Source organism: Otolemur garnettii, unplaced genomic scaffold (genome assembly GCF_000181295.1).
Source record: "Otolemur garnettii isolate 467f Iridium unplaced genomic scaffold, OtoGar3 scaffold00021, whole genome shotgun sequence".
Lineage (NCBI taxonomy): Eukaryota > Metazoa > Chordata > Mammalia > Primates > Galagidae > Otolemur > Otolemur garnettii.
Window position 1 is genome coordinate 16,229,741 of NW_003852416.1, and position 13,770 is coordinate 16,243,510.

At 40.9% G+C, this 13,770-nt stretch overlaps 1 protein-coding gene across 1 annotated transcript in view; it reads right to left on the bottom strand.

Annotated features, from left to right (window-relative positions):
* The window catches only part of CFAP58 (cilia and flagella associated protein 58), a 104,230-nt gene extending 91,060 nt beyond the window's left edge, over positions 1–13,170 (bottom strand). Inside the window, exons 1-5 of the mRNA XM_012803580.1 lie at positions 13,114–13,170; positions 8,424–8,705; positions 6,254–6,402; positions 3,361–3,517; positions 2,335–2,529 (exon numbers count right to left, since the gene is read on the bottom strand). Of these exons, the coding sequence (XP_012659034.1) occupies positions 2,335–2,529; positions 3,361–3,517; positions 6,254–6,402; positions 8,424–8,705; positions 13,114–13,122 (792 nt within the window). The 5' untranslated portion in view covers positions 13,123–13,170. The remainder of the gene's footprint in view (positions 1–2,334; positions 2,530–3,360; positions 3,518–6,253; positions 6,403–8,423; positions 8,706–13,113) is intronic.
* Positions 13,171–13,770: the final 600 nt, after the last annotated feature.

The window sequence follows — 13,770 nt, forward strand, 5'->3', positions numbered from 1 at the left end:
TCTCAAAAAAAAAAAAAAAAATTGTTCTTTATCCCTGATGAAAGCACTAACGCACTCAAATATGATGAATGTTAAATTGCTGGAGAAAATGATGCCTTTTAATGAATAACACAGTGCGCGTAATTTTTTTCTGAGAGCCTTGGGAAGCCTTGTTCACAGGTGGTGGATAAATATTTTAAAGCCTGTTTGCCATTTGGCTGGCTTCACATACGCAACAATTGCTATAATCATTGCAAATGAGCAGAGATTCAAATGGGTTTTATCATCTGTGGGGCTCAGAAGCTCCATCTTCAGAAGCAAATCCTGCATTAACATGCCTACAACATTTTCATCAACAGAAACGTTCACTAACACCAACACAGAGACAATTCCCTTTTAATCCAACTTAAGTCAAAACTGTGGAACAGCAGTGGAGTGATTTATAATCTGTCTGACTTCGGTGTCAGCCAGATTTTCCTCTTCCCTATCTAGACTAGCCTGAGCAGACATGGTTTTATAAAAAACAAAGGATTATCTGTTGGGGAGTCATTTCTTTGGGGAGAATATTGGAGATGTGGAGGGATAGCAAATGGAACTGAAGGGGGAGGAAAAGAAAGAAATGAAAGCTTATGTATTTCCTCCAAAATATAACTTTCATGCATGGAAAAATTTAACATGAAAAGAAAACAGCTAACTCCCCATCAATAGGGGCTAAATAAAATGTAACTAGCAATGCTAGAAATGAAATGAAATTGGGTTTTACATGAGTCCTGGATATTGCTAAACAAAGCACTAGAGTTTGATCCCAATAGCCAAAAGCCTCTCTCTTAAATGTTATGCTCAAAGAAGTCTTATGTTTTTCTCCTAAAGATAACACATTGTGAATTATCTATTTCACTTCTGGCTTCATATAAAATTAATAAAGCAACTGACAAAGTACGTTCTGATATCTATTTTGTTTTAAGTAGAAAATGCTACATGACTTGACAGTTCTTTGGAAACAAACTCCTTGAGGGAAAATATTTTTAAGAAAAGCCTTTTTGGGCCAGGCCCTATGGCTCATGTCTGTAATCCTAGAACTCTGGGAGGCCAAGGCAGGGGAGATAGATTGGTTGAGCTCACAAGTTTGAGACCAGCTTAAGCAAGATCAAGATCCCATCTCTACTAAAAAAAAAAAAAAACGAAAAAACAAAAAACTAACCAGGCATTGTGACAGGTGCCTGTAATCCAGGCTACTTGGGAGGCTGAGGCAAGAGGATCACTTGAGCCCAAGTGTTTGAAGTTACTGTGAGCTATGATGCCATGACACTCTACCCAGGGCAATGGAGTGAGACTCTGTCTTGGAAAAAAAAAAAAAGGAAAGGGAAAAAAAGCCTTTTCAATTATGCAAATTGGTTCTTTAACAAATGAGAGAAGATTTGTGTTACCTTAAACTGCTATAATGGGGAGTATTAAAGAAAAGCGCGATATTAAATATACATAAAGATTGAGTATGTTTTTCCAAACTTGAAACTTAAAAATAAACCTGTTAAAAGTGAATTATGTTACACTCATCCAGTGGAATACAGTACAGCAATGAGAGTGAATGGCCTGCGGCTGAGCTCTGTCCAGTGGAACTTTATTCAATGGTGTGAGTGTTCTCTATCTGTGCTAACATGCTGTCTACTAACTGTGTGAGTCTATTGAGCACACAAAATGATGCTAGTGTAACTGAGGAGTTGAATTTTTCGTTTCATTTAATTTTAAATAAATTTAAACAGCCACGTGTAGCTAGTGGCTACCATATTGGACACCCAGAGTCTATAACTACATGGCAACAGCATGAATGAATCTCACAAATAGAATATAGCAGAAGCTGTCACAAAGAATACATCTTGGAATATCATCTCCATAAAGTTCAACAACTGGAAGGCTAATCTCTGCTTAGAATTCAGGATACCAGGGGGCCTTTTGTGAGGAGGATGAATGGGAGGGGAGATACGGAATTCTGGGGGGAATTGGCAATGTTCTGTGTCTTGGGCTGGGTGCAGGTGGCCAAGATGGGTTCAAGTGGCAGAAATTCATCAAGCTGTCCACTTGCAACATATACACTTTTCTGTATGATATATTGTAGATCAATAAAAGGCTAAAAAGAAATGAATTAGCCTCTTAGAGCTGGGGGGGAAAGGAGCTTGAAAGAGCTGCTCAAAGACCAAACTGCAGTGCAAATGCTATGTAACCGGCATCAGTGGTGAAGGGAGCTTGCTGCCTTCCAGGAAAATGTGAAACGTGCAAGGGGGCTGAGCACGAAGGAGCCCTTCCTACTTCTTCTGGGGGGTTTGCAATGGCCGCTGGTGCAGCTCACACCCAACTCACCCTCTGCTCCTTCAGCTGCTGCTCCAGTTTCTGAAGCTCCTCCTTGCTCTTGTGCACATACTGCTGCAGGGCCTTGATTTCCGTCTGCCTGCTGTCCATGTCCACTTGAATCTGCTTGAGCTCTTTCTCCAGCTTTTCCTTCTTCCGAGACTCACGCGAAGCTTCGTTCTGACGCTGCTGGACTTCTTGTTGGTACTGCAGGGTGCAGAAAGGACAGGGAAGAAAACTAGGCCCCCTTTCCCATGGCAGGTGACAGCCAGACAAGTTTCCCCCCACCTCAGGCCTATTCCTGCAGAATAGACTGACTGCAGGACAGTCATTTGAGAGTAGCATTTCCCTTGTAAGACAGATACCCCTGAGCCCCAGAATTGAAGCTTTTCAGAAATATTCCCAGATTGTTTTTCAGGACCTTCACACCAAATGTCCACCCTGTTGGTGGGCAACAAATTCACAATAGGTAGTGTGAAATCAACTAAATATGGCACCTCAGAGTTCTGGGGACATTAAACGAAGAAAATCTTGTGGCTCTCCATCAACAGGGAGGGAGCAAATGAAATATAGCTGGCTACCCTAAGTATTGGGATCTTGGATATTGCTAAACAGAACACTATAAGTTTATCTCAATGTCCAAATTTGATCAAAAACTTTTATCTCATCTTCAGAGAAGCCTCATGTTTTTCTTGTAGAGACTGCACAGAAGGATTCAGTTAGATGGATTTCTTATCAAGGAGAGGGTAACTATTTGCACCATCCCCAGATGCTGGGGCCCCTGGCCTTCACAGGGGACATTTTCTTGAGCCAGAATTGTAGCAGAGAGTCCCTGCCTTAGTGACTTTTCAGATAGAGAACGTGGAGAGAGACCGCCTCTGGAGAGAGTAAACCATAGAAACAAACAGAACCAAGGATGCTTCATTCGGACACAAGTGGATACATTTGAGAGAGGAGCAAGATGGAAAGAGAGCCAGGGCAGGACAACCCCCTGTGGAAGGAAATACTCTTTCACTTGCCCTCTGTGGTGGGACGGACCTGAGTTATGGTCTGCTCAGCCTCTTCTTTTGATCGCTCCATTTCTTGCTGCTGTTCTGTGGTCTGAGCTAAGGTCTCTCGTAACTTCACCACTTCTGACAACAGCTGGTCTCGCTCCTTTGTCACTTCTTCTTTGAACTTCAGTAAATCTCGGATACTAAAAAGGAAGAACACAAGAGTCAGACTAAATGGCCGTCATGCTCTGAGCTTGCACTTATGGGGAAGACTTTAGGTCAATGACTAACACTATTCAGGCCTGAAAAAGGAAAATCTTTATGCCTTGACATGGGAACTGTTTGTGAGCTGCTAACAGAAAAGAAGTCCCAATAATAATACTCATAGTATGATAGATTGTTTTTATTTTTAAGAATTGTTTATTCAAGTGTAAACTTGTGTGTGTATGTGTAAGAGGCATTTTTGTAAAATCCCAGAAAAATAGATACCAATCAGGTCACTGGTTATCTCTGAGAAATTTAGGATGGGAAGTTGGGAGAGGGGAATGATACTTTCTAATCTCCTGTATTATTTGAATTTTTTAACAAGACCATAATGCTATTGTCAACTCTTGTAATTAATCCTAAAGATATGTCAATTCAAAAAATTATGTGTTTAATATATGCCCTGGAGGGCTATGATCATAGATATAAAGTCTAGAATGAAGCATAAACATAAGCAAATGATATGCATTACCAATTTTCTATCAATTTACCCGAAGAGATTCATTTCTCCCAAAGGGATTCAGCCCAGATAAAATGTTCCCAAGAACAAAATTTGGAAAATCATTCATGATGCCTGTTTTTAGAGAGTATATGATAATATTCATTGATTTGAATTGCAAACCAGTTACCTCAGAATTTCAAAAACCATTCCATATGATTTGGCATGACTTTCTGCAGAATGAGCACTTTGCAAGTGGAAGTTCAGTGTCTGATGTGACCTCTGCAGGGGAATGAATCTGGAGCAACACAGCTCTTAGAGCTGGGAGAGCAGAGAACTCGCACTGCAGCCTCTCGCAGCTGACGGTCATCAAACAACGGCTCCAAACAGTAATTTGACAAAGTTTATTGCCCCAAACCTTCGAAGCTAATATAAATGTTGACATAACGTTTACTAAGGAATCTTCAAACCAGCACTCAAACTCTTCTCCAGAAACAAAACCTCAAATTCTAAGGTTACCATGAAGAGAAAGATAGCTACACCTGGGAACACTGTTCGAGGTAGAATTATGGGCTGAATCGCTTCTTCAGTTCGCCCTCCTCAGCGCTCATTACAAACGGCGCCCATCTGATCAGTTCCCTTGCAATGCTCTTCAGTAGTCAGTTGTTCTGAATACACAGGACTTCTTCCAGAAGATAGAGTCCATCACTGCAAGGATCACACTTTCTGTTTGTCTTTCCTATACCCTTCCCCTAATCCCTAATACTGGCACTGAGAACTATCTGGCCATGTTGGATCACCACATCAAAAAGGCATAAAAAATGACAGCAATGTTAGATTTGGTTAAGGATACCCAGGAAGTGTATACTCGTTCCTGATTCATTAACTGATGTGATGTTTTTCATGCCTGTGTTTCCAGGAGTCCAGTACCAGGCAGGGCAGTAACTTTAGTGGTGTTCACAGCCTAATGGTTAGAGAAGCACATCAACAGATAATTTTAATACAAAGTGGTCAGTGCCACACTGGAGTCAAGTGTCAGGGTCCCAAGGAAACAAAGAACACAGTGATTTTTCTGCCTGGAGATGGAAGGGTTTGGAACAGTGCTGGTGATGGTGATGAAACTAAGATGGTGTTTGAGATGGGTCTCAAGGATGCCTAGGAGGTGACCACCAGTGGTGGGTAGAAGAAAAGGCACTGGGAGCACACCAAGCAGCATGGACAAAGGCATGGAGGGATGAGCAGCATAGTGGGCTGCACCTGAGGCTGGAGAGGCTCTCTAGGGCAGATTCACAAAGGGCTTTGACCAACATGGTCAAGGCTCTTTTATCCTTTGGTTATGGACACAATTGGAAGTGTTTACATAGGAGATGGATGCCTATGTATTTCAGAAGCATAAATCTGGTAGAAATGATGAAATAAAGTGGGAAGTGTCTCCTGCAGGCAGGTAAAACAGTTATGAGGCTACTGCCAAACCTAGCAGAAAGTATGGACTGAACCAAGATGGTAGCACTGGAGACAGGAAGGAGGCAAAAGTGATGCTTAGCAGCCTGAATCAACAAAGCTTTAAGGATGAAGGAGGTGTGCAGGTGAAAAGCTGCTCTATTTTCTGGCCTTGAATGGAGACGGGGTAGGGATGGGGTATTGAGACTAATTGTAGGGGGTAGATGGCAGGAGCTGGGACTCTGAGAAGAAAGGCAACCAGTTCCACTCTCCACACGTTTGAGAGAAGTAAATCTAAAATATTTACTCATTTTGAAACTACAAGGTGTCCCACAAGTCATCCCTAAAGTCACCATGGGAAAAGTGGGAAATTGTAGCTAAATGTACGTTAAAACTATTCATTAGTAGTTTTACTAATTTTACAAAATATTTTAGACATGTCAGCCACCTCTTTACAGAATTATCTAATGAATATTTTGTAAATAAAGGTACACTTAGCTACAATTTCCCATTTTCCCTATGTATGGTGACTTTAGAAGCAACTTTTGAGTTACCCTGTATATCACTGATGTTTATAAAGCCAGAAGTTTAATATAACCACAAATTAGAAGTTCTTGGGTGTGGAGAAAGGAATATTAGAGAAAATAGCAATAGACAGAAACAATCTCTGGGAACCCAAGAAAGGAGAGTTTTGTATCACAGAGTAGGTTCAAGAAGACACTGGCAAACAAACTCTGTTGAAGAAGGAGACCTCTGCAAAAGCAAGTTCAACATGCATGGGAAGGCTTTGACTTACTTGTTATCCTGGTCCATCGACAGTCCAGACCCTTGCTCAACTAGTTTGGTCAGGTTCACTATTTCCTCTTTCAGGGCAAGAATGGTCTCCTTTGCCTTCTGCTCCTTGTCATAGGCTGAGTCAACCATCTTCCAGGCCTTTTCAATTTCCTGGATGGGTCATGGGACATCAATTAGTAAAACCAAACTGGGTTCCAGATGCAACATAAACTAGCAAGTAGAATAACACCATGACTATAGTATAGTAGCAATTTATGGGGATAGGATATTATATACATCATGCGTTACACATAAATGTACATTGACTTATTGAATTGTTCAACATGAGCTAGTCAAGAGTAAACAGTACATTTAAAGAGGGGGACAGGTAAGGGCATTTTTTCTTAGGTAGGTGAGTATGGCCGCAAAGGTCCCATACTTGCAAGGTGCACAAAATTAAAAATAAAACCTTATGTGCTAAGTCCAGATTTAAAATATATATAAATAAGTTTTATCACATAAGGAATGATCATAGACCCAAGCTCTAAAGTGATAGATTGAATTGACCTTCTTGATATATTTGCAAATAAAAAATATATTTTGCCCTCACATCCCAAGTGAGCTCCTGGATGGCAATGTGAGCTCTAGAACAATCCACAGCAATGCTGTTCTTCCCTGTCACGTAATTGTGCAAAACAATCTTGGTAATTCCCATTTTCAGAAACTCAAACCCAGGCCTTCTCATCAAATGCTTACAATGGGAAAAAAATAAGCTCCATAGCAGGGAATGGCAGCAGTGACTCATGGGGTCCTTACTGTTACGAAAAGCAAACATACTTAAAGGGACTCACAGCCATTCGAGCAACACAGTTAAGACTTGCAACAGCCTGAGTTTCAGCCCACCACTTAACTTTCCTGAAAAATTTTGTCAAGTATAAGGTGGGTCCTTTATACAGATAAGATCCTATAAGTTAGGTGAAAATATTCTACTTTTACGTTGACAAGGAATAAAGTTGGTGAAAGAGTGTATTTAATTTAATAAATTAATGCTTACTATTACATTAGACAGAGATTACTATTGGGTTACAACAGCACATAATTTAGAGATTCAAAATAGAATATGAATTTGTGGGGTATGTTCTTATATATCAACCATATGTACCATCTTTGACAAAACAATGAAGGATATTTCAATTAAAAGGCAATTATATAAAGTCTTATCTAAATCAATTTCGCCAGTTACACTATATTTTAACCAATTCATGACTTCTATTTCCAGTTTCTAAATTTAAAACACAAAGTGTTTTTCCCATCATAAAATGAATTAAAGCTTTCTTATATTGTTTTTTCAACAACTAGAAGAAGAATATGACAACAGAGGGGGAAAAAATGACACTTTAAAAAATAGTATCTAAGCAAATGGATAAGCCATATTTTGTATTGGTCATGAAAATTAATTTGAATTTAGTGACATCTAAATGCATGATACCAAGGGAATTATCTAAAAAGTTTATGAATTATTTCCCAAACTAGGGCTTTAATTATAAATTAATCATAAATTTTTAATTAATATGTTTCAACATCTTACCACCCTGGGATCAACAAGGAACATTTATGTTTTACCTTCAAACTAATGCAAGACACTTGAGGATGAAACAAAACCATATAAAACAAAGTCATGTTTCCTCAATATCCCCCCAGGCTGAATCCCTGGTCCCCTATTTGAGAAATCAGAAGGACCGAGCAGAAAGCAGAAGAAAGGTCAGGAAGAAAGGTCATGAAAATTACTGTGTGGAAATTCTCAGGGCAGTCTCTCCTAAAATGGGGGGAAAAGTGAAAGTACAAAAGTATCTTTGGTGAGCTATCATCATGAGATACTTAATTATTCATCGTGCAGCAAACAAGACATACTGAGATTCCTAAAATTGCATTTGCTTACCTCTAATTCCTTTTGGCCACCCTTTATTTCCAAGAAACCAGACCAATAAGGCTCTCCATTATTTTCTGCATGGTGTAATTCACCCAGGCTAATTACTTTTTCAAATGAACATTATTCCTTAGGCTTAACAGATAGTGTATAAGTGGTCAATTTTTACCTAACAACTCATTTACTACCAGCCTAGAGCTGTCAATATAATGAAAGAATGCTGTTTTAAATTCAGGTTTATTCCCTTTCTAGAAAGATCACTGACCTTCTTCAGGGATGCAATGGTGGTCTGATCATCCTGAGAGAGCTTCAGGGCAGTGGCGACCTTCGCAGAATTAACCACGATCTCTGCATTTAGCTCTCTGCATTTGGCCATCAGACGTTTTTCATTGTCATAAGACTTTTTCATGACAGCGTGAAGTTTCTCATATTCAATCCTAAATTTTTCCAGACTTTTGTCTCCTGAAAGTTCGCTGAGAACCTCTTGAAAATCTTTCTCAATTTCTTCATATGCAGTTTCTTCCAGCGCTAGTTTTTCACCCTTATCCTGTGTAAAAGAGCAGGAATGGGCACATTAGTAATATTTGCAACCATTACTAGCAAGGAGTTACTGCTATCACCTCTGAATGAAAGGCCTTCATACAAGCAAAATAAAAGCCACGGAGAGGCAGAAAAATGAAACTATATGGTGGGAAGAGTCCTTATTTAACCCTGATATATGTTTAATATATATATAATATGTATGCACATATTCATCATATCCATTATATATTTATACACATTACATGTATATTAGATATGTATGCATTGAGATATATATGCAGAATATATATGCATTAGGGTAATAGTATTTTCTACCACATGATGTTGCTAAGGATTAGATTAAATGGGAGTTAAACACTTGGCCAAGTGCCTGGCAAACAGTAGGTTCTCAATGAATTTTGACAGCTCTTGGGATTATTCTAGACCTGATCTCTCTACATTTGGTTCTGCTTCTTGGGCTGCAGAGGAGAGCCATGGTATATCTAGGTCACATATAGGGAGATCTTGGTATAGATACCATGAAATTGCATCTACTCACAGGGCAACCCACCTGATATAGGGGATGTTTTTCCCCAAAGAGAGTCCATCATTTTTATCTTTTTAAAAAATCAGGCTAGGTCACGCCTACCAGTCTGCTAAGATACCCCTATGCAATTCTTATGGGCCTTTTCCACACTTGCATTCGATGATTAACTGGGCAACAAATTAGTCAAATATATAATCCCAAACATATAAATGTCATTCAAACAAGTCTGGCACTGTGACTTATATAAGAATCCAGGAGTTATTGGGATTTTTCTTTCCCTATGGCTATAAATTAAATCATGTCCCCCAAAAAGTCATGATGAAGTCCTAACCCTATGAATCAGACCTCATTTGGAAACAGAGTCATTGCATATATAAAATTAGTTAAGATGAGGTCATACTAACGTGGGCACCAAGCCCACAAAGACACCATATGTCAGGTGTCTTTACAAAAAGGAAAATTCTGTACACAGACAGACATGCACACAGGGAGAACATGAAGATGGAGGCAGAGACTGGACTGATTCAGCAGCAATCCAAGAAAAGCTAAGGATTGGCAGGCACTACCAGCAGCTAAGGAAGAGGCAAAAAAGAATTAGACTCTCAGAGGGAGAATGACCCCACCAACACCTTGGTTTTAGGCTCCTAGCCTCAGAACTGTGAAACAATAAATTTCTGCTGTTTAAGCCACACCATTTGTTGGCTATGGCTGCAATAGCAAACAAATACACCTACTTCTTGTTAGGTAAAACACAATAACAAAAAAGAATACGTGTGGTTAATATATTTATTCATTCATTTAGCAAGTAAGTTCTGAACACCTGCTATATATAAATTCTGTGATGGAACCTGTAGGAGATACCAAGATAAGGAATCACAGCCCACCCACATGGAATTTATACTTTAGTTGCTGGTGGAGTGTATATGCAGATAATGAAATATAGACTTTGGTGGCTGCCATAACCTCAACTCAAAGTTCTATATAAACCCACAGGAAGACGGAATTACTCCCAGCAGCAAGAATAAAACAAATTTCATAAAGGAAATGGCATTTGAATGGGGCCAGAAGAAAGAATGGAATTTTTTCACAGGTGAATATGAAGAAAAAGGGCGTTCCCAGTAGAGAGAAAAGCTTGAGCAAATGCTCAGGACCAAGAAAGCATCCCAGCTGGTGAAGAACACGGTATTGACAGAGAGTTGGAAGGAGAAGACTAGCTAGGGAGTGAGGGACAGACTGTGGAGGCACTGAATGATATTCTAAGGACCAATGAGATCTGCAAAGCCTTATTTATGTTTACAACATATGCTTTGATACTCTACACTAAAAACATCCTTAGCATAAGCACTCTGTTGCTAGTTTTCAAAACGAACTAATTTCTATTCCCAATAATAAAGTAAAATTCCAAATCACCCTGAAGACTTTGAGTTAGTAGTCTCGCTTACCTCCTGTTTTCACAAGCCTATCTTGCACCCAATATGGAGAAAGTCTACATCTTTTTGGCTTTCCAAAACACTCGTACTATTAATCAAATCTCTAAAGATGACATACAAGCAAAACACAATCTTTGGAGGTAAAAATAGATGTAGAGTCACAAGCTTGTCTTTAACATTTTGTATAGAAAGCTATGTTGATTGGTTTAATGTAACCACGTTAGATTGTATTAAAAAAAATCAGCACATTGTACCCCACATATGTATGAATGTATTTATGATCTATGTGTATTTGACTTAATAAAATAAAATTTAAAAAATAAAAAATAAATTTAAATCATAAAAAAGTACTAATTTTAAATGCAACAGAGGTTTTTTTCTTCCTGACAAAAGGCAGATTATTGGAAAGACCACAAGGTAGTAATTCCACAGAGAAGGAAAAAATCCTATTAAGGAAACCTAGATATGCTGCTGCTGTTCTGTGCTTCTCCCTTGTTGATGCTAAACATAAGCACACACAAAAATTTATCACAACAATGTTCTTGGTTCCATCCCTGTAAATGGTATTAATGTCAACACTTGATCACCAGCCTAATGATTTGTTTGCAGACTAGGTTTTCCCTGTATACCTGGCTTTTAGCACAGAAATGCAACACCACCAAAGAAAGAAAAGTTTGAAAGAAACTTTTATGAACAAAGGAGATTTGTTCATAACGTCATCATATAGGGAAAGCAAAGAAAAAATAATCTCTTGACTGTGACGAATAATAGTTGGTATCTACGCTGTTACAGCGTAGAATGAGCTCTGTGCTGAAAGCTGGTCTGGACACAACCTGGTCAGAGAACTAAGGCATGCTCACATTCATCACCTATCCCTGCGGTGTTTGCTATGCGCCACTATTTCAGGTGTTGAGAATACCAATTAGTGGAGAGAAGGAAAAGGAAAAAGGGAAAGAGAGCTGCAGTATAAGACAAGGCCAGGGTAGAAAAAGAGAATTGTGAATACAGAAGCAAGGAAAAGTGGGCTGAGGTAAGTCAGAAGTACCAGAAAGGAAGAAATGAGAAGAGATAATTAAAGAGAAAGTGGGAAATCACGAGTTCATAGTGTTGGTATCTGGAGTTCTTGTATGGAGAAAGAAGAATGAAACAAATCAAGATGAGTAGTGCGGGAGAAAAGAAGGAAAAACTCCAAAGAAATAATAGGAAAGATAAGGAATTAGAAAGCACGAGGAAATGGGAAGAAAAGATATTTGAATGAGTATGGGTAACCAGAAGTGATGGGGCCACAGCACTGTGGGTATTTGAGAGAGACGGGAAGATGGAGCCCAGTGAGTGAGGAAGACGGGGATTTGGAAAGATCTTTATGATAAGGACAAGAGGGAACTGCTGACCACAGGAAGATGGACTTAATAAAGTAGAAGTGGAGGAAATATAATGAGGGGATGTGAATGGTGCAGAGAAGACAAGGTAGCAGCTAGAATGGGGGCATGGTGGTGCTGAGAAAAAAGGGGACCAGAGCTGGCTTCATGAGCACAAGACCTACTCAGTTGCATAGGAACCCTTGCTCAGAAGGACCCCACCCTTGGTTGAGTGCTCTGCTGTCCTGTCTTAAAATGCTTAATAATTTTTAAAGATGCTTTGTGTTTTCATTTTGCACTGGGCCTCACAAATCACATAGCTGGTCCTGGTTAGGACTGACTGTGGAATGGGGAAGGGGAGAAGGGCTTTGACAGGGCAGAAGGATTTGGGCGAGGAAATGGAGACTGTGAATGGCAAGTAATGACGGGGACCCAAGGTTGCTAAAGTTATAAATGAGGGGGTTAATGGATAGGCAGGAAGTCCTTGAAGGGTTGCAACAATGACCTCTTATTGTGGCAGCTGAAGATGGCGTGTACTATGATAGGAGGGCTGAAGGGAGGCTACAGTATGTTCCCACAGGGGTCAGTGACCTCACAGGGCAGTGATGACAGGCTGGCAAGCCTTAATAAGACGTTTGACAGCACGTGTCCATGTGAGGGAATCAGGGTGTGACGAGTGGACAAGAGCCAGTGAACAGGGCTGCCGGTGCGCATCTATGGAGCCTTTGCGCAGGTTTCCCCCAGGCAGGCAAGAGACATCTCTGATATTTCTGTATGAATCTCTCTTACTACGATATCACCTCATAGCCTAAAATCTAGAGGTGGATGCATGCCACGTGTGCATCTGGGAACTCATGGATGTCCTACCCTGCTTAGCACAGCGCCAATGAAATGGGGCGGGTGCCCATCTAATTGAAAGAGGCACGGGAGATAATGGGCTAGGCCAGCGGAGAAAGGTGAGAGAGTGCACGTGCAGGTGGGGATAGGATGTTGATGGAGGGACTACTGGAATCAGTGTATGTGACAGTCAGTAGTAGGAGAGGGACAAATGGGGAGGGGTTAGACGAGAAACGATAGAGTGGGGCGCTGACTCCTGACCTCAGCCATCTCGACGCTCTCTGGGGGCGGCCTCAGAGGCTGCTATGGAGATCGCAGAAACCGGGTGGAATCGGGAAGGGGGAGTGCACTACCCCCAGCGTCTAAAAGGGCGACAAGTTCTCTCTATCGCCAGCCGGGGGGCTGAAATCCAGCGCTCAGCGCGTCCTCCTGTCGCCTGGCAACCGCCACGCCCTCTAGGGGAGCTCACAGAGTTCGGAAGGGGAGGAGCTTCTGCGGCCAGCATGTGGGCGGTACTCCACAGAGAAATATGCAAATATACCCTCGATGGGTCTCGGTCAGAGAAGTTAGAGGCGGTGTCTCTGAAGGCTGGGCGGAGTCCCAAGGTGGCGCCTAAGTTAGCGACGCTGGGAAGAAGCAACACAGAAAGGGTGGTGGGAGACACCAGGGAGCCTATTATGCGGAACCAAGGACAAACGCCCAGAAGGAAATGTGGACCAGAGGGTTCCAGCTAAGGGCCGGTCTCGCAGCTACTCTCTGCCCTCTGTGACAGGGAGGAATAATCTCAGTTCCAGTCGTCTCAACCCCGTAAAGCAGCCACTGTGTGCAAGACACAGAGGATAAACTTAGAGCAAACACAGTCTACGCCTTCAAAACGTTCAGTCGTAGGGGTGAGAACAGAGTGCAGAGCTTAAGGCA